We start from the raw sequence: 27,034 nt of genomic DNA on the forward strand, positions 1-27,034 counted from the left end.
TTTTAGATTCATCTGTTAAGATATGTAAGATAGGAAGATGAGCTGCTTCCCGGGAGCCAACAAAGTGAAAAACCAGGATGCAGTGGCTTGATTCGTGAGTCATAGCCAATGACATTGCACCACTTCACCACCTGATTGTGCTGCAGGTTTAGAAGGCCCCGGGAACTCTAAAGGAATGCCTATGATGCAATTATACGTCGGAATAAAGGCAGATTGATGTCTTACAAGGGGAGGGGTTGTGTGCCGGCTGCCGGGTCGGAGACACGTTATCCATCATGCATTGACAACCGTCGAGTCTCACGACCGCGTTCCCCGAGGAAAAGATCGGGGCGGTTTCCCGGCCCATCTACTCCGTATAATGCACCAAGACACAAGACCACCTCGCAAACGGACTTGTACCATTGGACATGGAGATGGTGTGATAGGGCCGCGCAGCTTGCTCACGAACATATGACTGACGCCTGCGCTGTCACCACTGGAGCAATATGGGGTGATAGGTAAGTGGAATGGTCAATTGCCATCAACAAGGGGGACCGTTAGCATTCCAATCTCGCTTGCCACTGCTCCGGGAAGCCTTGAAAATGTGTGTAACCTGGCCGGAGGAAGGCCAACTTGTCAACCCGGGGCTCAAGTAAGCGGGATCGTTGCGCGCCGCAGAAAGGGGGTTCTAGGCAAATGAACTATGCGCAAGATCAACCCAATAGAGAGTGGAGTAGATTAAAGAATGCCTACCGGCAGCTTGGCTTGACTGATCTGTTCTTGGCAATCGAGGTGCTGGGATAGTGGACATGCACATACATGGGCCGTGCATCCTACGGAGTACAGGCGTAACGACGACTTCCTGGGAAAGCTGAAGAAGAATGAAGACGTAGCAAAGCAACTAGCAGTGCCGAGACCCGTCGAACGTTGGTCACGCGCCCACCATCCCCTTCTCTCTCTCTGGTTATTGAGATCGGACGGTCCGGATATGAATCGACTTGATCGAGTCTAGGGCACCAGTGCCCCGAACCAACTTTCAAGTCTCGCGAGACTGCAAGGGGTAAAGGCCAAGAGTGGACCGGGGGATAGAGAGTAGTTTGGAGGTCATCTATCTACTCCGTAGTATCCGGTGTACAACGGGAAGAAGCCCCTGTCACTGCAGAGCAATGATAAATCAAGGGGAGGGGAGTGGTGTCATTAATGATCAATCATTAACTAGCCATTGACCATTGACCATTGTTCCTTATGATGGGGGCGGAGGGTCCCGGATGACCCGAAGAGGGGTAGATGCTAGAATCTCCAATTCCTAGAATGAAGATGGAGAAAGGGGGGGAAGTTGGGATGACAGGCAAGACATGGAGACATGAAGAGGGCAGGGATCACGGGACCCAGATTGGGTGGTAGCTGTTACGTAAGGGAAATGCTCGTCGAACGTGGCTGCGTCCGGGGGTTGTCCCTTCCGGAAGGAGTCACCGCCAGGTCACAGGTACAGGGCGGGACTGAGCGAGGGCCACGGATAGGAAAGTACCGGGTACTTCTCGCTCGTCCCGCCCAGGAGGTCCTTGAAGGGGTCACGGGGCCAGCGGCGATTTTCCATTATGTCATAGAATGACGATCCGTTCACCTTCATCACTTCATCGTTTCTCCTGATCGTCAAGATGAAGTGTTCTCTGGCCATTCTGACTTTTCGTCCAGTTCGCCTCATGATGAATCACCAAATCATGTTGTTTGTAGGCTCACACTCAGATGCAGATTCAGGTTCAGGTTCAGGTTGAGACTCAAGCTGGCTCAGACAGAGTCGGTCTCAGCATCCTCCGCGGTGTTCGGAAGGATGCCCGGCGACAGGGATGTTTAAACGGCCCCGAGCACGTCTAGATCTAAGTATAGTCCGCCCTGCGTAGGGCTTCTTCCACTGGGATTTTGCAATTCCATACGCTCATTCATGCACGGCGTCCAGTAGAGATCATTCTGATTTCTGAGCAAAATTCAATTTCTTCTAGAAACCCTAGTGATGCAGGATAGCAAAGAAGAGAATAAAAATAAAAACAAAATGATTCACTCTCTGACCGAACAAGTTGGCAAATTGGCAACAAAGAAAGACAAATTAATTAATATGATTATTATGGGACCCGACGGCCTTACTTAACAGAAACCAACAAGCTCAGCTGCAGCTTCTTCCGCTCCCAGTAATTCCAGTTCTTTTTTTTTTTTTTTTTCTTTTTCTTTGCTGTCCTCCCTCCTCCTCTGCCACTGACTTCATCCTTCTCCTCTCCTCTTATCTGACTTTCCACCCCCTTCAAAACTCCCTTGAACTCTCTTGATTGTTCAAACAACCTGAATCAGAACCACTTCCGGTGACCACCTTCGGGGTTAGGAAGTGCAAACCTGCCAATCCGACGACCGACGTCCGACCGGCCTCCACTCCTCAATCAATTCCAATAGTAGCGTGCCCGCCTCTCGGGGGGCGTGGCCAGTGTTCCATCCGCCGCAATCTGTGACTAACAGCTTCCTCTGTCCTCTGCATTTATTATTTTCATCGTCTCCGCCGCCCCTCCCAATCTGCACTAGAAAGAGTTTGTGGAATCCGGGGAAGAGCGTGTGAAAAAAAAAAAGGAAAAAGCTTTTTTTTTTTTTTTTCCCTTTCTTTCATTTCTCTTTTGCTCCCTTTTCCTCTTACGATCTTTTTTCCCCCCTCTCTCTTAATTCTTTTTGGACCGGGATTTTTAATTTTATTTTCTTGTGTTCTCCCCTCTTCCCTGCCTATTCGTCTGCCTCTCCCTCCTATCGTCTTCTTCCTAATCGGGATTGGTCTTACGATTCTACCTATATAGAGTGCGAGAGGCCTGCCTCTCCTGTCGCCGTCATGTCTTCCGCCACTGCCTCTCCCGCTCTATCCATCCACAAGCCTCGCTATCCGTTTGTCCCTCAGGGAGATTCCTCTCCCGTCAGTCTATCTCGTCAATCCTCCCCTCGATCCTCCGAGTGCTCTTCGCCCGACGGTTCCCGATCGACCAGTCGCCGCCGTCCGTCGGTTGGTTCGATCAAAGAAGACGTTGACGGTATGAGACATGTCCTGGTCTCTGTTTTGTGTTCTCATGGTGGATGGCGGTAACTGATGGACTTTCGTCGCGGATGTATAGGCATTGCGCAGTCCTTTGTGGACACGCACATCGAAGAAGAACAGCAGCCCTCCAAAGAACAGCAAAAGCCCAGTATCGCCGAGATGCAGCCCACTCCCGACTTCTGCTGCCCGTGCGGCGGCTTCCTGGGTTGGAAACAGATCCGACTGGGTGGGAAAAGCCTGAGCCGAAGCTACAGTGATCTTCGCCACCTGGGACAGATGCACGCACGCGGTTGGGCCTGGGAGGCTTCTCCGCCGCCGAACGACCCCCCGCCGACCCAGACGCTGGCGGTGGAAGAGGAGGTGGTTGTAGAGGAAGAGAAGCCGATTCCCGGCACCTCCCGTTTGGAGAAGCTCCCTCCGGAGGTGCTTGGTAAGTATTCGTGCCTGCCGCATCTCCCCTGCTTCAATACCGACGGTCTCTAACGGATTTCCGCACAGACCAAATCATCTCTAAGCTGGCGTTGGACGTCCCACCCAATGGCTACACGCCTCGGAACGTCGACCTAATCTCCTGCCTTCTAGCCTCGCGTACGTTGCACGCGGCCACCCTCGCCGTGTTGTACAGGAACATGACCTTCCCGCACTCGATCATCTTTTCCAAGGCCCTTAACCATATGTCCCAGTACCCGGCATTGGGAACGCTCGTTCGTCGCCTCGATTTCTCCCACTTTACCTCCGTCGGACTGGGCCGGACGAAGCAGATGAACGCCGAGATTCAGAATTTGACCGCGACCACGCTCTTGAAATGTTTGGATCTGCTGCCTAACCTGAAGGAATGCTTGCTGCAGGAGCACGTGGAGGGCGATATCAGCGTGGAAGTGATGCAGAAGCTGTTTACCGGCCTGCCCAACCTCTTTGCGATCGATCTCTGCGGTTGTTCGACGCAATCCTTCTCGGCCGTTTTCCAACAGTCGCTCTTCAGTCTACCCTTGACCATGCCGAACCTGAGGCGGATCTCGATGCACGAATGTAGCAGCCTTCCGGCCTCCGCCTTCGAGACCCTACTTCCCCGCCTGGTGAACCTGACGCACTTGGACGTTACTCACACGCAGATCAACGAGGCCGCCCTCTTCTCTATTCCCGACACCGCTCGGATCACGCACCTCAGTCTTTCCCGGACCATTCGTCTGCGGGGCTCCCAGGTGGTCGAATTTTTGACGACTCATCCGGCCGTCACCGACTCGCTGGTGTTCCTGAATTTGCTCACTGATCCTACGCGCTACCGACTTCTGGAGGAGGAGGATGTCAGCGCGCTGCTCCCGAAATTGCCGTCTTCGCTGCGTTCCCTGAACATCGGAGGTGCCAAGGTCACCTCGGCCCATACACAGGCTCTCATTCCCTTGACCAAGCATCTTGAAGAATTGGGCTTGGGATCGGCCGAGTTGTCCGCACAGGACTTGAACGCCTTCTTCACTCCCGCCCCTCGAGGTGGCGATGTAGCGATTGAAGCCCTGGAGAACTGGGTGCCCCCATCCCTGTGCTACCTCGATCTTACGAAGGCCTCCCAATTGACGTTGGGAACCGTTTTCAACACCAGCTCATGCCTCCTCCTTTCGCAGCAAAGCTACCCACTCCAGGTGATCGAATTCCACGAAAAGCTTATTGCTCCGCTGCGCGAGAGAACCAAAACCGCCAAGTCCTCTACCGGGTGGACTGTTCGCGAGCTTGGCCGCCGAGGATGGTATGTCCGGGACCCTGCCTCCATGCCGAACGAGGTGACCGACGACGGCGCTCGATCCTGGAAAATGGGGGCCAGATGGTGGGGAATGAGAAAGATCCCCGTGGCCGTCGGCGATGTAGGCGGGATCTACGGGCACTACATGTTCAAGAAATGAGTCCTATCGGGTTCGGCAGGCAGGATAAACTGCCTTGGTCTGGCGGCTCTGGTAACATGAGTCGCGAAACCTGTCATGTGTTTTCCTACCATTCTCCTCTCTTCTTTCCTTTTTGATCATTTCGTTGCTGTCATCTTCATATTGCATTTACGGGAGGATTTTCGTGTGTGGATATATTAGGACAAATTGCACCAGCATGCGCGGGCGACAAAAGTGTGGGTGGATTCTGCTGTCATGCCTCATGATTTGCTTGGCTTTTGAGTTGTCTGCATAGCGGGAGCGGTGTCTTTGAGCGTTTGGGTTCTCTGTCTGAGTATGGTCTTTTGTTCTGTTGTTGCGATATCCCCATTCTTCGCAGTTGTTTTGCGCGCAGTCGCTTGGCTTCTTTGTTTCTTTATCATGTTCTGTTTTTCCATCTTGTCCATGTTCCAGTCAGAAAGATGGTTTGGTGCAAAAACAAGGTGCATTGCTTGTTTCAACTCGGAGTTAGGCTAGTTAGGGCTAAGACAGGAACAGTTTCAATGGGAATGTTAGATAATGTCAAATGCTTTACCATTAATTAAAGATTCAATTACCCCCTAGGTATTCAAGACGAGGTCCAGACGACGTGACGTTTTGGGTAATTAGGGCTAGACGCACCGGGCGGAGTCACGTGCGATGCGGTAATTCCAAGAAAGCTTCGGAGCCTCAACGGTTGCCTTTGTCTCTTTCGCTTTCCGCTCCTTCAGTTGCCACGACCTCGTCGATCAGCTTGAAGGCTTCTGACCTTCCGCAACTGTCGGATACTCCGGTGGGATTTCATTCTCCCGATGGGTGTATCCCTATACGCCGCCCAGGACCTTGGAAGCTGTCGAGTTCCAAGACGATGGCACCTCCGAGCGGGTCGGCGGCATACAAGAAGAAAGATGGCACCCTGACCATGTCGCAGGATCGCCAGTCGGTCTCTTGGATCCCGGCTGCTGGTGGTGCATCGGGAACTATCATGTTGCCCGTGGCTCAAATCACAAGTACGTACCAAAATTCTTTTTATCTGAGCTGTTTCTCTCTCACTTTGAGCTTGCCCCAGGCGGGACTCTGGGTGAGGGGAGTGTCGAGTTATGCAGTTTCCTTGCCTGTAGTAATGAGATATACAAGGTTTTTTCACTGTTATGCTAATGCGATACACTTCTAGATTTGCAGCAAACTCCCGCCAGTAATCCCAAGGTGATGCTGAAGATATTCGTCCAGCCCCCCAACGCATCTGCCGGCTCCCCCGAACAATACGTTTTCTCCTTTACAGCCGGCGCCAACGCGCGTGCGGAAGCGGACGCCATTAAGGATGCGCTTAGTACAGCTATCCAAGCAGCCAAAACTGGCCATGCTAGCCCAGCGCCGGCAGCGGGCAACGGCGAAGGCATGTCGGCGGCCATGGCTATCGCGAATGCAGTATCGTCGACGGGCTCGGGGAGGAATACTTGGGATGACGATAAGAAGCTCAAAGCCGATGTGGAACTACAACAAGCCCTGCTAAACTCGGATCTCAATCTGAAGCGCATGTTGATGGAGTCGCTTACCTCCAAACCCGATACGATGACCACCCCGCAGTTCATGTCGCAGTTCTGGTCCACGCGAGTTCACCTTTTGCGGGCCCATGCCATCGAGCGAGCCCAGACGCGAGGGTCATATAACGTGCTGTCGACGTTGAAGCCGCGAGTGGAGGATAACGTATCGAAGATGAACATTAGCAAGGAGCAAATCCAGTTGATCTTCTCGCAGCATCCCCTTATCAAACGTGTTTACGATGAAAACGTGCCGAAGCTCAGCGAGCAGCAGTTTTGGTCGCGGTTCTTCCAAAGTCGTTTGTTTAAGAAAATGCGAGGGGAGCGCATCTCGGAGAACGACCCCACGGATCTAGTTCTCGACAAGTACCTCAAAGCCGATGAGTCTGGGAACCTGCCGCGAGAAACGCACGTGCCTAATTTCCTCGATCTGGAAGGAAACGAGCTGAACAACAGTCAACGCCGAGGAAACCGGCCGGATCTGGATATGAGACCGTCCGGCGCGGATAAGGTGCCGATCATTCGATCGCTGAATAGTCTGAGTGAGAAGATCATGGCGAATGTGGCGCCTGCCGACCGCGATCCTCACGCGCCGATTGGCATGGACGAGGAAACGTACAATGAGCTGCAGCTGCGAGATCTTCGTGGCGACGAGCAGCAGAATCGCATCTTGCTCAACATCCGGGATCAAAGCCGATTCTTCGCGTCCAAGTCGAAGGACGCTGACGACGAACAAAGCCGGCTTTTTGCCAAACAAGATCCGGAGAAGATCTTGCGCGACTTGCGCATCGAAGTCGAACGCGATCTGCCCGAGGACGGGACAGCTCCACTGGGAAAGCTCGTCGAGCCGGACGAGGACAGCGACGACGACGAGAAGAAGCAGCGCCAGCAGGTCGGCTCTCGGGCTAATTTACAACGAGCGTCGAATCAAATTCTTGAAGCCATTCGAGACCGTCGCGCGCAGACGGACGTCTCGTCTAGTACCGACACCTACGGCCTGTCCACCAACCTCTACGACCGCCTCATCCTGACGCATGCCACGACGACCGAGTTCTTGCATCAGTTTTGGCAGGCGTTTCTTTCGGGGAATGCGGACCGCGCCGGCGAAGTCGCATCCTTGGTGGAGTCCTTGAACCGGGCCCAGGCGCGCATCAAATCCGTGGCGCAGGATGCGGAGGCGGAGCGACAAGTGGAGGTCGATCGACTCAAACGACATGCACGCGAGGTGCTCGAAGCCACGGGGAGGAAAATCCGACTTAATCTGGGGGGAGTACCGGGGGGTGAGCAAGCTGTCAACCGGCTTCTGGGGCCCACGAACCAGGCATTGGAAACGGCCTTGACACGATACCAAACGGCGTATGCGGAGGAAATGAAAGAGATGCCACCGACTACATAACGAAGTAGCTAGAATTTCATGTAGTGTACAATAGAAGTTGCGAACATAATGCAATTTGAGTTCCGTTTGCCCTACAAAGTAGAGCAGGACATGGTGGTCGGCATGCCGAGAGTGACAGCGTCTGTAGCGGTGCTTTAAGCCTTTAAGAGGAACCTTCCCCACCGGACCTCGGCCCGCCTTTCTCGCGACGTGTTCGATCGACTCCCTCGCAGCTTTAGTCCCTCCTCCACCCTCTTCTCCAACCCGTCCATTGACTCGATCAACTTACGAACCATCCCCTCAGAGGGACAAGAAGAAAACCAAGGATGCTCACCCCCGGCCTCACCAACGCCCCGATCACCAAGCTCCTCCTCATCTACACCATCGCCGCCTCCGTCGTCCTCTCCATCCTCGACCTCAAGCACCTGTCCAGCATCCATGTCTCCCCACACCTCAGCCCGTACGGGCAGTACTGGCGCATGCTGATCTGGCAGGTTGCGGGATTCGCCAACTCCACGGAGGCCTTGTTCGCCGCCATGATCGTCTACCATTGTCGGGTCGTGGAGCGCGCCTGGGGAAAGAGCAAGACCGCGGTAGAGTCCCCCTCTCTTCTCCTCTCTCCCTCTTTTCTATATAGCCAACTAACTGTGAAATTCTTTCTACCAGACATTCCTCCTCTCCACCCTCCCCTACACCACTCTCCTCCCGCCCATCCTCCTGGCTCTCCTCGTGCGCCCTCTCTCCCTCAACACGATCGGCTATCTCCCCTCCGGCCCGACCGCCTCGCTCTTCGCCCTGTTGGCGCAATACCACGCCTCGATCCCGCACACCGTCCGATACCGCATCTCCACCTCGACATCTTCCTCTGACTCCGCCTCTGCCGCCGAGTCGTCAACGGCCAGCAAATCGCTCACCTTGCTCCTCTCCGACAAGTCCACGACCTACCTGATCGCCGCGCAGTTAGCGCTATCGCAGTTCCCCGGGATGTTGTTGCCGGCGGTGCTAGGTTGGGGCGTGGGATTGGCGTGGCGCATGGAGTTCCTGCCCGGGTTGTCGGCGGGCAGCGCGTGGCGGGTCCCAGCGTGGATGGTGGGCGAGCGGGAGAGTCGACGTATCCCGCGGAGGAGTGGACGCGGCGGAGGCGGCGAGTACGAGGATCTGAGGCAGCGGTTGGAGGGCGAGGCGGCGGCCGCGGCTAGTGGTTCGTCGTCAGTGTCGGCGTCGGGATCGGGGACGGCGCAGAGACAGCGGGTGAGGATGGCGGATGAGGATTGATTGATTTAAGGGGATTTGAATGGGTTGTTCAGCGATTTTTCGTGATATGTTTTGTTCTCTTTCTCTTTCTTCCAGACGAGGAGACAGAGAGGGCAGGGAGAGGTTAGGATTAGGTTAGATGTTTATCTATTCCTGGACATATGTATAAGGGCCGTATGGAATTAGGGTCTCAAACATGTCTCTTGTCTACTATTTTCTAGATCTCTCATGATACACAAAAAAAGACACCGGAGTAAGCACTAGATTACTCCATTGATAAGGATTAGAGGTCAATGTACCCGGAGGTACCTGACGGTACATGCAGTAGTCACGCAGTCATACAGCCATGTACTACTGTACTCCGTCAGGTCTGAACCCTGAAGACCTCCGCACAGACCCTTGCCGATCGGGATCAGACTATTGCGAAGGGTTTCACCACGGCGGGTTGTCGGCGCCTGAAGAGTCGGCAAGGGTGGAATTCCGAGGAACCATACTGATACATTTGGTGGGGACGAAAAGGAAAGTATCTTCAGGTACCGCAAAAGTCACGGGCGGGCACGAGAGTTCCTTCCGGATGAATCCAAGGGACTGCCCAGTTGGGTCTAGACTCGGCCTGCTCCACCGACTGGTTTTCACTTTAACTTCCGTTATTATCAGAATTGATCTTGAAGATTTCTTCCCATGACGATCTCTGCATGATGCCCCCTCCCTTTCTCGGTCTCCTCGTCCACCGACCAGACACCGTGGACATTTACCCTGGACACTGTACAGTCCATCCTCCAGCCTGAGATTTCAAATCGAACCCGAGACTCTTAGACAGCGCTAGGCCGGCCTTAAAATGGCCGCTAACGCCAACGACGACAGCGCTGGCCTATCACCGCGGCGGGTCTGCGCTCCCTGCCCTGTTCGCCAGACCCTTGTGCCTTGTTTTTGTCACTTTTGTGTCGACGTCCATGACGCACGAGAGGTTCTCAGGAGGGAGTTCAGTGGAGGAAGAGGAGGAGTCGAAGTAGGAGCAGAGGAGGAACTAGTCCGGTTAGAGTAAAGATCGAAGGCATTCAATTCAGCCCTGGGTACCGCAAAAAAGAAAGATACGCTCCGGTCGGTATATTTGCAATCCGACGCAGAGGGAGCCAGACGCAAACGGTGGCGGATGCGGGTTGCCCCCCCCGGAAGATACCAAATATAGAATGGAAATTTACCTGGATTTCTTTTTCTGACTGTCCTCTCTCGATCCCTTTTTGATTTTCTTCCCTTTCTTTCGATCTATCGACCTGTTCTCGGTTTTCTGGCGCCCTTCCCTTCCCTCCTTTCGTCTCCCTCCCTTGCTCCCTCTAACTATCCCTTCCTCTTCCTTATCCTTATCCTCGCATGCTCCTCCGTCGTCCACTTCCTTTCTCTCGTCCGTTTCGCCAGTTGCGCCTCCGCCACCATATCTGGGCTCTTTCTCTGCATGGACCTTGACTGCACGTTGCAGACCTCGACCCTTCCTTGAAAAAGGAAGACCTTCCCCCCCCCAATAAAAATGGCGTACAACGCCGTCTCCCAGGCCGACCATGATGCGACCTATAACGCCAGCGACTCTGATGCCTCCCGCAGTCCCTCTCCACGCCGTCGATCGTTCCAACAGCTACCCTTGGATGCGGATCACATCGGAGGAGGCTCTTACTTGCAACCCGCGAAGAGTCCCCAGGAATCGAATATCCCAAGTTTAGGCTCGATGATCCGATCCATGACCTCCACCAGCTACGACATGGTCGAGGAAGATGACTACGAAGCCGTCGATCCTTCGGCGAGCCGGAGGTCTAATAGTCTCCGTCGCGTGCCTCCGCTCAACACTACCGTTGGCGCTACGACGACCGCTACCTCGCCCGTTGCCCACCCCGGCTCCCCTGAACCGCCTTTGCGGACCCCTATTACCGACACCCCCGTTCCTCTCTCCCACCCGACCCCCGGCCTCGAATCGCTCCAGGGTGCCTACCTCAACAATGTCGAACGTCTGGAACGGAGTGCCGAACGTCTCAGCTCCAGCTCGGCAGATATCGGAAGTGAAATTCGCCGCATGAACCGCGAGCAGAAGAAACGTTCCTCCAGTTCCGCCTCGAACGCGACCGCCGCTGACGGCTTTCCCACCCGGCCCAACATGTCCTCACGTCAGGGGTCAATTCAATCGGCCTCGCGCCTGGCACAGGTGTCTGAGCATGGTCCCGAAGATCGCTACTATCAATCGACGACTCGAGATCCCGTAGAACCTATCCTGCCTCCACCGCCGCCGCCGCCGCCGCCTCACAACCACCTCAGCCACGTCGACCTCGATTTCAACTACCATCCTGAACATCAGTACGATCTTTCGCACCCCGATGAGATCGAACGACCCGCCACGGCGGCCTCGACCGACACGTATCAACAAGCCCGGGCTTTGTTTGGAGACTTTGACGGGGTGCACTACGTGCCAGGGGATAGGGGCCATGACCTGGCGCGACAGGTGTCCTTGACGAGGCCACCACTGGCCCGAAACTCCGAGTCTCACAAGGAGCCTCGGACTGGTGAAGACATGGTGTTTTACCCTGCCCCCGTGCCTAGGATGTTGAACCTGCCGCCTCGTCTGTCTCAACGTCCCAATGCCGACCGGGAGAAGCGTCGCACACAACTGCTGGGATCTGTCCCTTCGGAGAATCGAAAATCGGCGCCCTGGCTGGCGGCGACGGATTCTCGAGATGGAGACGCAGCGAAGACGGAGAAGCAGCTGAAAGACCTCCCGCCCCAGCTTCGTGCCAGCGTCTTCTTCGAGCCGCCGGCTGCGACGCTCGATATCGACGTCAAGAAAGAATCGGCCGTGGCGACGCTCGATAGTATTCTCGATGCCTCGGCACACGCCCCCGTGACTGCCTTCACCGACCATCCATATGCCGGTCACCTGGGCCGGGAGGTTTACGGCAGCACCAAACCCAAGACGTTACGCAAGAAAAACCCCTCCCGCAGTACCCTACTCGCTGCCCAGCACTCCGACTCCGACACGCGGGCCAACTCACTCGCGTCACGTCAACCATATCTCCAAACAGAGGCGGAGGCAGCGAACATACATGAAGGGGCATCGTTACGCGAAGGGTCTCGTGACGGCCCTGAACAGGATGGAGAGCATCCTCAGGGTGACGAGGAGGAAGAGAAGGAGCCGGAGGTCCTGTTCACGGGGCCTCCCACGACTCTTCTGGCAGAACTGGAGCAGAGAAAGCATCAACTCAAGCAACGGAACCGCACTGCCGCTAATGATGCAATGCATTCCACTCTGCTGCAAATGGATGCCGTGGCTCAAAAACAGAGTGAGCATAGGCGACAGCGGCCTATTACTTTGGCCTGGGAGAGCAATGATGGTCAACATGCAGAGGACGAAGAGGACGACGACGTGCCGCTGGGTATGCTCTTCCCGGACAAGACGAACCCGGCCGACGAGCAGCGCCCGTTGGGTCTCATGGAGAAACGGGAGATGGAGGAAGGGGAACCCTTGAGCCACCGCCGCGCAAGACTGCGTGGTGAAGCGCCGCCCCCTCCGCCTCGCACCCCTGACAGGCGCCCGGTGACGATGTACTCGCAACAAGTACCGGCCCCTGAAGAAACCGCGGAGCCCGAGAGCGGCGACGAGGGAGAAACTCTGGCGCAGCGCATCGCACGAATGAAGGCAACCAACCGCACGAGCACTGCGGCCGAGAGTGAATTCGCCACGGAGATTCTGGCGGAACTCAGTCATTTGCAGGGCGACGATGACAAGCCCAAGGAGGTTGCCCCCGAGGACGAGACGCTAGCACAGCGGCGCGCTCGACTGCAGAAGGAGGCGGAAGCCAAGAATTCTACGCTCAAGATCCCCAGATACCGCAGAAGCATGGCAGACATCCTCCACGCCCGGCGACCGGCCCCCGTGCCTCGCCCGTCATTCAACGAGGCCGCGGCACCCCAAAGACCCGCTACTCAGCGCCATCTCGATCACCGCATGTCCATGCAACAATTCCCAACGAATTTCGGAATGTCCGGGCGTGCCTCCTACCATCCTGGAGCCGCGAGGACGGACTCGTTCGGACCTGGCATGGCCCATCCGAACACGTTCTACACCGATGCGGTGCTGGGAATGGGCCACATGAGCTATGCCATGCCGCAGAATTACCATGCCAAGGTCGGCCCGGCGGTGATTGATCCCGGTCAGCGGGAGGTGATCGATCGTTGGAGACAGAGCATTGTATAACTTCTCTGGTCTCCTTCTTTCTCTGGTTACTTGTCTCCTTGATGTCTTTGAGCGTGCTTGATCATGACTCCTACTATTATCTCTATCATTAATTCTCCGCTGCTTAGCCATCGTCTTTCTTGTCCCTCCCCCTTTAGTTTTTATCGGCATTATAGCATGATCAGGATGGTCGGAAGCATGAGCCTTGGTGTGTCTAAATTAGCGAATTATCTTTGCATTGTACAGTAGTTTTCAGGGAATCCTTTTTTTGGAGCTAGCAAGGTGTCCTATATCTCCAGCAATGTCAATTAGGGCATATTTAACTATTTTATTGTTATCAAGATCGTTGCACGACAGTTGAGAAATGCAGCGGTCTAACGGGGGCACCGCATGCGGAAAGGAAAAAGGGAGAACAAACATTCTTCCGTTCCTGGATAACCCAGCTCGTTTCTTTTTCTATTCTTCCTACTCATTCTCATCTTCATCTTCAATTATTCACTCTCCAAGGCCATAATCGGGCAGGGAATGGTCTCCCACCGTCGAATCGACTGATTTGCTCGTGTTTCCAACTAATTAATTTCCAGTGCTTCTATTCTTATCGCACCGCCTTTCTAGGGTGAGACAAGGTTAAGCTGCCCCACGCCCTGCAATTAATCTGGCGCCTCCGTGCAACGCCTGGAATAATTGCGCGCGCACACCATGGCCAATTTTTGCGTCGTCTAAACAGAGCGTTCGCTCGGATAAAAGCACCCTGCGTGCTTTTGGAGCGCAGACTCAAGGATGCCACCCTCCACCGTTTTCTCCTACTGGCGTCGCGACCATCGCCGATCGAGTGCGTCTCCTGTCTCGTCCGCGCAGCCCACGCCGGCCATCGCCTCCTCCACAAGAAGCGCCAGCAACCCGCCGCAGCTGCCGGTGATCCCTAACACTGCTGCTTTGCCGACGACCTTTGGGGACTCGTCTGCTACCACCGATGGTTCGAGCCCCCACGCCTGGGGTGACTTTTCGCCCGACTTCGACGCCGACAAATTGAACGTCGCCGTCTCCGCGACCAGCGTCAATGCGCCCTCGTCCTCGTCGACCAACCTCGCCGTGCCGCCCACCGCTGCAGACAATAACACTCGGCCTCACTCGAGTCCGGATGAGTGCGATCGAGATCCTTCCATTACGTCTCAATCGAACTCCTCGCAGCCATCCTTCACGGCTCCGCGTCCGGAACACGCCGATGGCGAATCGTCCAAACCGAACTCGCCCTTCCGACGGTCGTTTGGGAAGGGGTTCCTACATACGCAGTCCTCCGACAACCAGTCGAAACGCTTGTCGACCTCCGGAATCGCCCATTCAGGTCCTTTCCGGCTGAAAGCCTCTCCCGATAACTCTCCGGCGGAGAAGACAACCGCGTCGCAGAGGGAGAGCCGATTCGAGTCCGCAAGCCATCGACGTCAAGTCGATCGAGATGTCCCGGCAGATACTACCCACCACAAGTCCGGCAAGACGCGGCTACACTTGTTGAACCCTATGTCTCTTTTGGCCCGCAGGCGCTCGTCTCAAATCGCTAGTCCGCGGACGGAGGATGTGAAGATCGGTGCTCGCAATCTCGTGCCGGCCATTCCTGATGACTACGATCCTCGAATCCGCGGAAACATTGTCCACGACTTCTCCGCCCCTCGACCTCGTCGAAATGTGTCGGCCGCACCCGTTCTTCTACGTGAAGCCGCAAGTCGCAACTCGAGTGATCAACCTCGACCCACGAACGGGACCCAAAGACATGTCAGCGATCAGATATTAGCGACCAACGAGCAGAACAAGCGACACAGTGAATACTCTCCGGCTTTCAAGGAGCATTTTGAGGATGATCAGCGAGCGCTGCAGGTTGAGAGCAAAGGCTACCTACAATCTTCATTACTGACGAACCCGCCACCTCGCGAGAATGATGCGCAATCACTTCCGGTTTTTGCCCGGAACCTACCCACGAGGGTACCGGAGCAAGAAGAAAAGCCCGAAAAGCCCGAAGATCCCCAGCCGAAAGACAGTCCACCACCCCCGACGACCAGCGAGCCCGCAGATATCCCGCAAGACTCGGACACGATCGATTTTGTGCCCCACCAGCCGTCTGGCTTACCAAAGCACCTCAAGAGCAATGCTTCTCGGTTCAGCTTTGATATGAACGGCGTAGAGTCATCAACGCAGGAGAAGCTTTTGGAAGAAAAGCACAAGGAGAAGGAAGCCGCACGGAGAGCGAAGGCTCGACTGGAAGACCCCGAATTCAGTGATGGAGAGGATGACTATGATAACGAGCTCTTGGATGACTTGGATGGTCTGGAAGAGAAGATCCCGGGTGTGAACGCCGATGCAGACGAGGACGATGAGTTCAGCGGCTTCTCGGGCCCTGGTGACATCCTAAACAAGTCATGGCTTGCTCCCGGCCTATCTCCAGTCATTGCAAGTCCTGTCAGCCAGAATGCCCCAAGTATACCCCCCACTGCGCCTGGACAGAGTCATCTAGCTCTTGATCCTGCTCCTGCTTCCGCACCGAAATCAAAGGACAACGAGTACCCCACCTCAAGTCTCTCACCTTCGTCGGAATCACCAGTCGAGGTTCCACCGCCGCTCCAGCCGTCGAAGTCTCCGGCGCAGGTGTCACAGATACCGACAGGACCTCCTCCAAACGCGACTCAGTTCCTTGATGACGATGATGATCTTTATTTTGATGACGGTGAATTCGGTGATCTCACGGCTGACGCCGGGGGTGAACGGTTCGATGAGTCCATCTTCGACGACGAGACAAGTCATCTCTACGACCGAAAACGGACCTCTGAACCCACCGCTCCGGTCCCTCAGCAGCAACCGGAGAAGAAGGATGAGTTGAATGATGCACTGTCGTCTCTCGGTGGCCTCAGTCTGGAAGCGGGCCCTAACGGTGGACTCAAACATGTTTCTAGCATAGCCAGCGAGTACCGGCCGGGCTCTAGGAAGTACTCACATGTCCCGGGCGATATGCAAGATGCGGGAGCGGCGAAGGCCCATGGGGGTGTGCTGTCCGAGCACAACCTTGAAGCTCTACATAATGCTTTGGCAAAGGCGGCCAATCAGACGGCCACCGATGACCGCTTTGACCGCACCGTGAGCGTGAGCGAGCGATCGTTGAATCGGGATGATGTTGATCAGCCTCTGAGCCCACAGCCGGGTCTCGTGTCGGACGACAGCCACTTCAATCAGTCGGTTGATATGGCCAGCTTCGAACAAGGGTTCGAGGACTTTGACTTCGACGATAACGACGCGTCGTTTTATGACGATCCAATCATTGCCGCCGCCAATGCAGAGGCCCTTGAAAATGACGACGAAGGATTCTACGGGCAGGAGTTTGGGTTCTACGCGCAAGCTCATGGCAACGGGGAATTGACGAACGGCGGATATTTCGGACCTCGTGGCGTTGAAGGAATCACTCGTAGCTTCAGCAGCCGGGGCAAATTCCGAGAGCCCAGCCTGACGCCCATCACCGAGCGCAGCGAGCTAGGAAGTACGCGCAACTCCATGATTTCGGTGTCTGCTCACGGGGCGGCGCACTCGAACCCTCTCAGCCCCGGACTGGCACAATTAGTCGATCTCAGAGACATCGAGGACGATATCTCCCTCAGTGCCCTCATCAGACTCCGTCGGGGAGCATGGGGAGGGAGCAACGGCAGCCTGCGTAGCGGCAGCGGAAGCCCTCCTCCCAACCTCCAAACCGCGTCCAATCGCGCCAGCTTCACCGGCCTTTCGGATGTGAGTCCCACCGTCTACAACGCTCCTCCGGACCTATTTGGAGGCCCAAGCACAAACGAATCACCAATCCGGGAAACCTACAGGGGCGCATTTACCTAAGACAAATCACCCGGGGGAGTTGTGTGTAAATATACGTCTCTATATATAGGGCTCTTTTTTGGTTTTGTTTGTTTGTTTTTGTTTGCTTGATATCCGCCTATCCTTCTGTTTAATGTTTTTTTTTTCTCTCTTCTACTTTTGTCTCCGCTATATGACGCATCCAATGGCGGGAGATGTTGGGATGTCTCCAGGCAGGAGCAGTCCGTGATCTGTACCATCTGATTGATACGATATAATGAGTTGACGCAGCTTGATTGAGCAAATTCCGGGAGGCCACATCAGTGTTTTCTATTCATTCTAATATATGATTATTCCCTGGAAAGTATGACCGGCAGTGATCTCATAGGCATTACCTAAGGAGTCGGACGTAAACATAATCCAAACTGCTGATTGGCCTGAGGCCATCCGCAATAACCCGCCGCGGGAATTTCGCATAGCCGACTTGTGGCGGTGCGTCTGGCCGCTTGCAGGCTTTGCTGCAGTGAGGCATTAATCGTCGGGCCGCCCGGCAGCAGCAACCGGGATGAGTCAGCAGGTGTGGCTGCCCAGCCCAGCCACAAGGAAGGCAGCCCCCGTCATAGCGGTAGATCTCGGCAAACCTCTCGCTCCTCCCATCCTCTTCGCTCTCTGTCCTTCTCTCCTGTCTCCATACCTTACGCTTCAGGTGCTCTTGCAACCTTTTCTCTTCCTCCCTCTCTCCGCTCCGCTTTTTACCAGTCGAGTGTGCTCTCGCACTCTGATGAGTCCCGTTTCTGTGCAGGTGCTACGGCAATACTAGTCGACACCTGTGTTTTGTTCCTTCTTTTCCCATAGGTTACATCGTGCGTCTTCCCCGTCGTTCCTTTAGTCCGCCTGAAATCTCGGCATCTGCAGCCAGCACCGACTGTCGACTAACCAATCTTTAATTCTCACGTGTCCAGGTCTTTTAGAATACAGCGATCAGCTGAGACTTATATTTCTTTTTCATTTCCCACTATTTTAGAAACGTCAGTGTTGTATCTGGCGCTTTTCTTCTCTTAAAAAAAAAAGATCCGATTCTCGCGTTTCGGAGCATCTGGCTTGAACTTGTTTCCCTTTCTTGAGCTCCCTCGAGGTCCGGAAATTTTCCCGCTATGCTTCGTACTACAGCCGTCAAGGCCGCCAACAGTGGTGTGCTGCGCGGAGCCGCTTGCTCGGCCTGCCGACGACCCTTTTCTCTTGCCTCCACCGTCAGAACTGCTTCCAGCCAAAGCTCAAAATTCGGCGTGTCGGCGAGACGTCCGCTCGCCGTCGTTGACCGAACGTTGAATGGCAAGAGGCACTATGCTGCCTCTGCGGAGGGTGTGGTAAGCTCTACACTTTCTGGTCCTTTGTGATCGACAGGGTCGACGCGATGGTGTTCCTGTGCACACTGCAGCGCGAAATTCAAGATTTGACTAACTTGTACTGCGCGAATCGCGTGGGTGTTTATTAACTAGGATGCCAACGATTCCTTCCTGTCGGGCAACACCGCCAACTATATCGATGAAATGTACGTGGCGTGGAAGAGAGATCCGTCCAGCGTGCACATCTCGTGGCAAACGTATTTCAAGAACATGGAGGATGGCAACATGCCCGTTTCCCAGGCCTTCCAACCCCCTCCGACTCTCGTGCCCACCCCCACCGGCGGTGTGCCTCAGACGATGCCGGGCGCCGGTCTCGACCTCGGTCCCGGTACCGACGTCACGAATCACCTGAAGGTCCAGCTGCTGGTCCGCGCCTACCAGGCGCGTGGTCACCACAAGGCCAAGATCGACCCCCTGGGCATCCGTGGCGAGGCCGAGGCGTTTGGCTACAACAAGCCCAAGGAGCTCGAGCTCGACCACTACGGCTTCACCGAGCGCGATCTCGACGAGGAGTTCACCCTCGGACCCGGCATCCTGCCGCGGTTTGCCACCGAGGAGCGCAAGAAGATGTCGCTGCGTGAGATCATCGCCACCTGCGAGAAGATCTACTGCGGCTCGTACGGCGTGGAGTACATCCACATTCCCGACCGCAAGCCCTGCGACTGGATCCGCGACCGCTTCGAGATCCCCGAACCCTACAAGTACTCGGTCGACGACAAGCGCCGCATTCTGGACCGCTTGATCTGGAGTCACAGCTTCGAGTCCTTCCTTGCCACCAAGTTCCCCAACGACAAGCGTTTCGGTCTGGAGGGTTGCGAGACCCTGGTGCCCGGTATGAAGGCGCTGATTGACCGCAGTGTCGACTACGGCATCAAGGACATCGTCATCGGTATGCCTCACCGTGGTCGTCTGAACGTCCTGTCCAACGTCGTCCGTAAGCCCAACGAGTCCATCTTCAGCGAGTTCGCCGGTTCGGCCGAGCCCTCCGACGAGGGATCCGGTGATGTCAAGTACCACTTGGGTATGAACTTCGAACGTCCCACGCCCTCCGGTAAGCGTGTCCAGCTGTCTCTGGTCGCCAACCCCTCCCATCTGGAGGCCGAGGACCCCGTGGTGCTCGGAAAGGCCCGTTCGATCCAGCACTACAACAAGGACGAGACCGAGTTCAACACCGCCATGGGTGTCTTGTTGCACGGTGACGCTGCCTTCGCCGGTCAGGGTGTCGTGTACGAGACCATGGGCTTCCACTCTCTCCCCGCCTACTCCACCGGTGGTACCATTCACATCATCGTGAACAACCAGATCGGTTTCACCACCGACCCCCGCTACTCGCGGTCCACTCCTTACTGCTCGGACATCGCCAAGTCCATCGACGCCCCCGTCTTCCACGTCAACGCCGACGATGTCGAGGCCGTCAACTACGTCTGCCAGGTCGCTGCCGACTGGCGTGCCGAGTTCAAGCGTGACGTCGTCATCGACATCGTCTGCTACCGTAAGCAGGGTCACAACGAGACCGACCAGCCCTCTTTCACTCAGCCCCTGATGTACAAGCGCATTGCGGAGCAGAAGCTCCAGCTCGACAAGTACGTCGAGAAGCTGATTGCCGAGGGCACCTTCACCAAGGAGGACATCGACGAGCACAAGAAGTGGGTCTGGGGTATGCTCAACGACAGCTTCGACCGTAGCAAGGACTACCAGCCCACCGGTAAGGAGTGGCTGACCTCCGCCTGGAACGGCTTCAAGACCCCCAAGGAGCTGGCCACTGAGGTCCTGCCTCACCTTCCCACCGGCGTTGAGGGTCCTCTGCTGCAGCACGTGGCCGCCAAGGTCAGCGAGGCTCCCGAGGGCTTTACCCTGCACCGCAACCTCAAGCGTATCTTGGCGAACCGTAAGAAGACCGTCGACGAGGGCAAGAACATTGATTGGGCCACCGCCGAGTCTCTGGCCTTCGGATCTCTGGTCAGCGAGGGCTACCATGTCCGTGTTTCCGGTCAGGATGTTGAGCGTGGTACCTTCTCCCAGCGTCATGCTGTTTTGCACGACCAGGAGACCGAGAACACCTACACCGGTTTGCAGAACATCAGCGAGGACCAGGGGAGCTTCGTTATCTCCAACTCCTCCCTTAGTGAATTCGGAGCGTAAGTTTTCATCCCTCTCGCCCAACTTCCATTGTTCCGCGAGACCCAAACTGACCTAGTTTTTATATAGTCTTGGTTTCGAATACGGTTACTCTCTGACCTCGCCCAACGCGCTCGTGATGTGGGAGGCTCAGTTCGGTGACTTCGCCAACAACGCTCAGTGCATCATCGATCAGTTCATCGCTTCCGGAGAGTCCAAGTGGCTTCAGCGTTCCGGTCTGGTCGTGTCTCTGCCTCACGGTTATGATGGCCAGGGTCCTGAGCACTCTTCCGGCAGAATGGAGCGTTGGTTGCAGCTTTGCAACGAGGAACCTCGTGCCTACCCCTCCGCCGACAAGCTCGACCGTCAGCACCAGGACTGCAACATGCAGATTGCCTACATGACTACCCCTGGCAACCTGTTCCACATCCTGCGTCGCCAGATCCACCGCCAGTTCCGCAAGCGTAAGTGCCATCTGTGGCTTGTTTGATAAGCACTAAACTAATTTGTTCCTTGCAGCCCTTGTGATCTTCTTCTCCAAGTCTCTCCTGCGTCACCCCATTGCCCGCTCTTCCATCGAGGATTTCACTGGTGATTCTCACTTCCAGTGGATCATCCCTGATCCCGCTCACGGCACGGCCATTGACGAGCCTGAGAAGATCGAGCGTGTCATCCTGTGCTCTGGCCAGGTGTACGCCACCCTTGTGAAGCACCGTGAGGCCCAGGGTATCCGTAACACCGCCATCACTCGCATTGAGCAGCTTCACCCCTTCCCTTGGGCCCAGCTCAAGGAGAACCTGGACAGCTACCCCAACGCCCGTAACATCGTCTGGGCTCAGGAGGAGCCTCTTAACGCCGGTGCCTGGAGCTACACCCAGCCCCGTATTGAGACCCTGCTGAACGCGACGGAGCACCACAACCGCCGTCACGTCCTCTACGCCGGTCGTGCTCCCAGCGCCTCCGTGGCCTCGGGTCTCAAGTCCGTCCACTTGAAGGAAGAGCAAGAATTCCTCGAGGACGCCTTCAGTGTCCACCAGGACCGCTTGAAGGGCGAGTAAGTTAGCTAAGAAGGAGAGTTAGACGAGTTGCAAAGCTCGATAAGAAGGTATTGTAGCAGCATAGATTTTTTTTTCCCTGGTGCCGTGTGTGATTGTTTGGAGGGAGAGAGAGACGGCAGTGCCTACTCGTTTCGGATCTCCTATGTATGATTTTCCATTTGTTATCTGCATAGTTGCACGGTGTTGATACTCCGCTTGTGCTTGTGCCCGGAGGGGGCTTTGACATTTTCAGGTTTCGTCTCTGGCACAAGCAGCATGATCTGGCCTGTCTATACCTAGCATTTGTTTTCATTTTTTTTTGTTTCCCCTGTGTTCGATTTTTATTTCTGTGCATGTAAATTAAGGACTTTGGTATAATATCGATCTGTCTTTGTTTTCCCCTTTCCTATCTCTTTAGTTTCTTTGTTTGGCAGCTTCCTGTAGGAGCCAAGGATGAATATGATGTCATGGTCCGAATCCGACGGCTGAGTCAGCCGAGTATTTTTGCCTGAGTCCGCAGGCACCAATCACCTGATGCCGATCCCAAAGGGGAAAGAAGGCCCTCTCCGTTTCGTCGTTTCTCCGCACTGCGACTTTCCCATCTCTTCGTCTTCTCGTCTGCGGTTCCATGTTCCCGCTGCTGAGGCGTCTGTCTGCCGTGCTCTGCGATTGTTTCCTCTTCCCTGATTGAACCCAGCTGGAGATCTTTCTTTTCTACTCACCATGTCCTCGGCGGTTCCTTCGTCGGCCGTCCCTCAGGGCTCCTCCTCCAGTGCCCGTCAGTCAGCGCGCCAGACACGGACAAATCCATCTCGCACCTCCAAGACCCAGGGGCGCTCATCTTTCGCCTATGGACACTCCTCGCTGGCAGACACGACCCCCACGCCTCCCATCCCTCACGGATTCTATCCGGCCATCACACATTTCACCGATGCCATCGCCGCCCTACCCCGAGAATTTCGCCGGCACAATTCGTTGCTGAAAGAGGTCGATGCGAAGGCATGGGCCTTGGAGGATAATCTACTCCAGCTACTCAAGACCTCGTCAGAATCACAAGCTGTTCCTTTTCCTCCGAACCCGGCTCCCGTCATTGCTGGGGCGGTGCGCGATGATCTCTTGCCTGCGGTGGGTCAATGCCAAATCCAGTTTTTCTGCCCTCTTTCGCGCGAAGAGGAAGCCATTAAGAGGGTTCTCGATGACGAAGTCTTATTTATAATATGCTGACTTTTCTATCTGTGATGCTTGTATTAGGGCCTTCCACAACAACCCGAATCCCAGGATAGCAGAAACCGTCGGGTTCTCTTCGATCGCGTACGGCATACCCTCTCGGACCTGATGATGACGGCGGATGAGAAAAACCATGTGATCTCCAATGCCAACGATGAGCTGGATCGCCAGCTTCTGCGTCTGGATACCGTCTTCCCTTTCATTGCTGGCGAGATCAGCGATGAGGCCCGCCTCGGCAGTCTCACCCATTGGGCCTACTCGAATCGAAACGCAGCCGCCAAGGCTGCTGCCAATGAGCGTCCTCGCCGAGAGGCCGCTTCCAACAAGGATATAGTTCATGCCATCCAGGAGGCTGAGGCGGCGTCGCGAAGCGAGGCGCGACGTGAAGCTGTCATGGCTCGGCGACAGCGCCGGGCGCACGGCGAGTCCGATCTGGATGAGGTTCGCGCCGCCGGCGGTCGCAAGGGACAATCGAGTAAGGCGCGTGCCACGGCCGCGGGCGATTCGTCGGCCACTGGTAATGCGCATGCAACGACCGGGACGTCGGGCCAGACGAAACGTCGCAAAGTTGAGCGGCCCCCTCCCGTGGACACATCGACTGCCATGGAGCGCTCAGCCAGCGGCAATGTGTCGGGCCGGATGGCCGCGAAAGAAGGGTCTGATGGAACGAAGAAGAGATCCCGGGCACCGAATACGAACTCGGCTGCCGCACGCAAAAGGTACGGAGGCTTGAAAACGGGGGAAAGTAAGGGAAACATTGGCTGACTGGAAGTGCAGGAACAACACCGGCGTCTCAACAACCGAGTCGCCCATTTTGGCGCCGTCACCGGTTGTCGGTGCTGCGGCCATACCCCGAAGCGCAGCCAGTCCAGGACCAGCTCCCGCCGCTGCGCGACCACAGTCGTCACGAACTCAACAGAATACCGGCCAAGCCGCCAATGGTCGTCAAAGGCCCTCGTCATCGGCCTCCAACCGTGTTAACAGCAACAGTATGTGTTCGTGTTCGTGTTGTGTTTACTTAGCATGTGACTAACAAGTATCGATACAGATAAATCGAACGAGGCGAGGACCACACCGAAAGAAATCGCCTCCAAGGCTGATGCTCTACCGCCGCCAATCCCCGATACAAAGCGGAGGGAAACAGAAACCGAGCCCGCTGATGCGGCTGCATCGTCAAAGGTTCCCACTCCTGTCGGGACAAAACGTGACGACACGGACGGTAAACCCACCGAGTCCATTGAGCAAAGGGAAACCCCGACATTGCCGCCCTTGAATACGGCGCCAAAGGGGCGATCGTCCAAGACGTCGACTCCGGTTACGTCGACTTTCTCTGAAACCACGACTCAGCAGCGGGTCCGGGCTACACGCAGTACGGACCCTGCACCCGCCAAGCGGTCCCAGAAGAAGAATGGCAGTACGCCGGTGGTGCAGCCAAGGGCACCATCTGAGGAAGAAGAATCCCTTCACGAAGGGGATGATGAGGACGAGGAGGGCGAGCCACGGTACTGCTACTGCAACGAGATCAGTTTCGGCGAGATGGTTGCGTGCGACAACGACGCATGCCCGCGAGAATGGTTCCATTTGTCCTGCGTTGGGTTGACCAAGCCACCCGGCAAGAATGGTAAGTCCGCCTCGGTGACAATTAGAATAGAAAGGGCCTAGCTAACATGATGCAGTCAAATGGTATTGCGATGAATGTCTTCAAAATCTGCGACGCAGTCGAAGTGGGCGGTAGATGACGATAACGAAGCGACAACAGATCAGAAATTCGATCAAGCGCGCGGTTTCCTTAATCGATATATGTTCGGGTATATACATAGACTTGAGTCCAATTTTATTTCTTTATTGGCTATTGGGCTTTTTGCCAGTCTTGGTTTTGTATTTGCCTAAGTTTGGCACCTTAACGTGTGCTCTGGTCATGCGGAAGAGGATTCTTTTTGGATCTCCCTCTTCCATCCGATCTACACATACATGCTACTCGAGAATTCGGAAAGTGAGACAAGCGGACAGTTCAGCAGTTGTAAGTTCAAGTTTGAAATGATTGGCCATAACAAGAGAGGGTTACGTCTTCATATTAAGCGTGTGAACAAGATACTTTTGGCAATACGTGCCTAGGAGAGTCGATTTGTTGAATGGGTGATGGTAGTCCTTGAACGATGTTTGATATGCTGTCTGATCTTATGGAGGAATAAATTATCTAGGGCATAGAATCTAGAGAGCTATTGTTTTATTTTGATATCAGACCAATTTGGGTTAAATTAAACCTCCTGACAATAAGGTAGTTGTCAATCTGGATTATAGATATACAAAGCACCGCACCGTAATATGCTCGCTTGGGGTTTAAAGGGTCAGCATAAGTAAATACTGGCTTCAGATCTTGGAACCTTCTATTGCGAAGCAACATGATGATCTGTATATGCGAACGACGTGTAATACATAACAATTTGCTGCAAGGAAACAACCTCCTACAAAGATATGCACATGTAGTCTTGCGGCTAGTGACGGGGAAGCCCTGTCCTCCACACCCCAGGGTCCTAGATACGAAGGCTGGCTTGGCTAAAGAACTATACAAAGATAGTAAGAGTCGGGGTTGAGTAGATTTAGAAAGGACACTAATATACCCCGATAGGATATACACTCGCAAAATAGGAGCGAAATGGACACAAAGAGTAGAAGCTGCTGGGATGTATATCGTAAAAGGTGCAGGTCTAGTGTGGGATTTCTGCTTGGCCAAGCTCATCGTCCTCTGTCGTACTTTCTTGAACATATTCTCCCTGCATTTGTGGTAAATGCCAGGGTCTCCAGGTGGGAGAGCTACTCGTCAACTCCTCATATTCTATCAGACGCCTCCCTCCTTCGTAAAAAGGCGGGTGTCGCATATCATAAAACAAGGGCCACGGTCCTTTGTCACTGCTGCTCAACTGCAGGTATTGCTCAAACGCCTGTGCGTCCACCCGCGGATCCCTCCGCATAAGAAAGACCTTATGCTTCCGGGTAATGAAATGGATTGGGCACTTCTCGTCGAACTTCCCGGAAATCTCAGCTCGAAGTCCCGGATCGCACTCGTCTAGGAAGAGATCGTAGCAGATATCCACAATGCGTCGAACGCCGACCATTTGGATCACGATCAGCTGTACACTAAAGCCCGCCGTTTGTTGTCCAATTTTCTGGATTGCGGCAGTACTGAGCCTCTCAGTGACGGACTGCGCCCAGGGAATGACAACGGCAGAGCGTCGGGACTTTTCGTCGCGATATTTAGTTCACACGACGCATCGTAGGGTGAGGTTGGTCTTCAGTGCCGCTTCGGTCTCGGGAGAAACTTGGATCTCCAAGTCCGGCATGGCTGCGATAGTACGAGTTGATTGCAGATGAAGTGCTTGTAGTAGTGGTGGATGGGGAATGGATGAGGGGTGAGTGGGAGACTATCTATTCGGTCGGCGGCTAGAAGGTCACGTTCTGCTTCTACAATACTACGTTGGAATTGAGGGCTGCCAAAGACAGCTTAAAAATAATACCCGAATATTCTGGAAATTGGAAATGTTTCTCCTACGGGTGACCTTGCAAGCTGTTTTGTGTACTTTCAAGCAGGACAACAAGAAACGCAATTTGAAGTACGTATGTACATGTATAAGAAAAGGCACGATAGCAACAAATGGAACTTGAATAGAAAACTGGAACCCGGACAATATTGACGGCATTACACCGTTCAACGAGCCTTGATTTCACTGCTCAAGGCAAGCGAAACTCGAAGCACGTCCGGCATACGCCGACTACGCTCTGTTGGTGTACAGAGACGAGGAGAGACTTGGGCGAGGAAGTGACTCAGTCTCCCAAAGGCGAACCAAATCCACTTGGGTGCTGCACACCATCTTGGCTCTGTCTCTTGTGCTTGCTAGCTCTCTCCTCCGGCGAACATGTCTGATACGCAAGACCTCCGCTGTGAGTTAATTAGGGGTTCATCTCAGATGCTCATGTCAACGATGGACCTCTGGGGGGTTGGAATATCAGATGTCTCCGTAAGCTCTATCAGGCAATACAATATGCCTGGGGAAGTTATTAGGCAATAATTGTAATCGCAGTCGTAATCGGCTTAAGCGGTGTGATTT

The 27,034-nt window shown here is 54.8% G+C and overlaps 9 protein-coding genes across 9 annotated transcripts; 7 read left to right on the top strand and 2 right to left on the bottom strand.

Annotated features, from left to right (window-relative positions):
• Positions 1-1,401: 1,401 nt before the first annotated feature.
• LDX57_005865 (uncharacterized protein) lies at positions 1,402-1,657 on the bottom strand (the record flags this gene model as incomplete). Its single annotated transcript, XM_046087551.1, has 1 exon — positions 1,402-1,657. One exon carries the CDS (start codon positions 1,655-1,657, stop codon positions 1,460-1,462), a length of 198 nt encoding a protein of 65 aa, XP_045943518.1. The 3' UTR covers positions 1,402-1,459.
• Positions 1,658-3,094: 1,437 nt separating this feature from the next.
• Positions 3,095-3,526, top strand: LDX57_005866 (uncharacterized protein; the record flags this gene model as incomplete). The annotated part of the gene is made up of 1 exon (XM_046087552.1): positions 3,095-3,526. One exon carries the CDS (start codon positions 3,095-3,097, stop codon positions 3,524-3,526), a length of 432 nt encoding a protein of 143 aa, XP_045943519.1.
• A 146-nt stretch (positions 3,527-3,672) lies between these two features.
• On the top strand, positions 3,673-4,938 carry LDX57_005867 (Leucine Rich Repeat domain protein; the record flags this gene model as incomplete). Its single annotated transcript, XM_046087553.1, has 1 exon — positions 3,673-4,938. One exon carries the CDS (start codon positions 3,673-3,675, stop codon positions 4,936-4,938), a length of 1,266 nt encoding a protein of 421 aa, XP_045943520.1.
• A 585-nt stretch (positions 4,939-5,523) lies between these two features.
• Positions 5,524-8,037, top strand: TFB1 (RNA polymerase II transcription factor B subunit 1). The gene has a single exon (XM_046087554.1). The coding sequence runs from the start codon at positions 6,145-6,147 to the stop codon at positions 7,870-7,872; it is 1,728 nt and encodes a 575-aa protein (XP_045943521.1). The 5' UTR covers positions 5,524-6,144; the 3' UTR covers positions 7,873-8,037.
• A 140-nt stretch (positions 8,038-8,177) lies between these two features.
• On the top strand, positions 8,178-9,126 carry dscB (the record flags this gene model as incomplete). Its single annotated transcript, XM_046087555.1, has 2 exons — positions 8,178-8,444; positions 8,518-9,126. 2 exons carry the CDS (start codon positions 8,178-8,180, stop codon positions 9,124-9,126), a joined length of 876 nt encoding a protein of 291 aa, XP_045943522.1.
• Positions 9,127-10,630: 1,504 nt separating this feature from the next.
• On the top strand, positions 10,631-13,339 carry LDX57_005870 (uncharacterized protein; the record flags this gene model as incomplete). The annotated part of the gene is made up of 1 exon (XM_046087556.1): positions 10,631-13,339. The coding sequence occupies one exon, from the start codon at positions 10,631-10,633 to the stop codon at positions 13,337-13,339; it is 2,709 nt and encodes a 902-aa protein (XP_045943523.1).
• A 759-nt stretch (positions 13,340-14,098) lies between these two features.
• Positions 14,099-17,182, top strand: LDX57_005871 (uncharacterized protein; the record flags this gene model as incomplete). Its single annotated transcript, XM_046087557.1, has 1 exon — positions 14,099-17,182. The coding sequence occupies one exon, from the start codon at positions 14,099-14,101 to the stop codon at positions 17,180-17,182; it is 3,084 nt and encodes a 1,027-aa protein (XP_045943524.1).
• Positions 17,183-17,820: 638 nt separating this feature from the next.
• Positions 17,821-22,293, top strand: kgd1 (alpha-ketoglutarate dehydrogenase KGD1). Its single transcript, XM_046087558.1, has 4 exons — positions 17,821-18,507; positions 18,640-20,684; positions 20,755-21,128; positions 21,184-22,293. The coding sequence occupies exons 1-4, from the start codon at positions 18,295-18,297 to the stop codon at positions 21,720-21,722; spliced, it is 3,171 nt and encodes a 1,056-aa protein (XP_045943525.1). The 5' UTR covers positions 17,821-18,294; the 3' UTR covers positions 21,723-22,293.
• Positions 22,294-25,636: 3,343 nt separating this feature from the next.
• Positions 25,637-26,269, bottom strand: LDX57_005873 (uncharacterized protein; the record flags this gene model as incomplete). The annotated part of the gene is made up of 2 exons (XM_046087559.1): positions 25,637-26,111; positions 26,193-26,269. 2 exons carry the CDS (start codon positions 26,267-26,269, stop codon positions 25,637-25,639), a joined length of 552 nt encoding a protein of 183 aa, XP_045943526.1.
• Positions 26,270-27,034: the final 765 nt, after the last annotated feature.

The sequence above is a fragment of the Aspergillus melleus genome (assembly GCF_016097325.1).
Source record: "Aspergillus melleus strain CBS 546.65 chromosome Unknown contig3, whole genome shotgun sequence".
Taxonomy (NCBI): domain Eukaryota; kingdom Fungi; phylum Ascomycota; class Eurotiomycetes; order Eurotiales; family Aspergillaceae; genus Aspergillus; species Aspergillus melleus.

Excerpts from the sequence above, each read along its gene's own strand:
- TFB1 (XM_046087554.1), top strand. The coding sequence starts at position 6,145 with ATGCTGAAGATATTCGTCCAGCCCCCCAACGCATCTGCCGGCTCCCCC.
- kgd1 (XM_046087558.1), top strand. The coding sequence starts at position 18,295 with ATGCTTCGTACTACAGCCGTCAAGGCCGCCAACAGTGGTGTGCTGCGC. Across the intron at positions 18,508-18,639 it reads CTGCCTCTGCGGAGGGTGTG|GATGCCAACGATTCCTTCCT; the intron begins GTAAGCTCTACA and ends TTTATTAACTAG. Across the intron at positions 21,129-21,183 it reads CCACCGCCAGTTCCGCAAGC|CCCTTGTGATCTTCTTCTCC; the intron begins GTAAGTGCCATC and ends TGTTCCTTGCAG.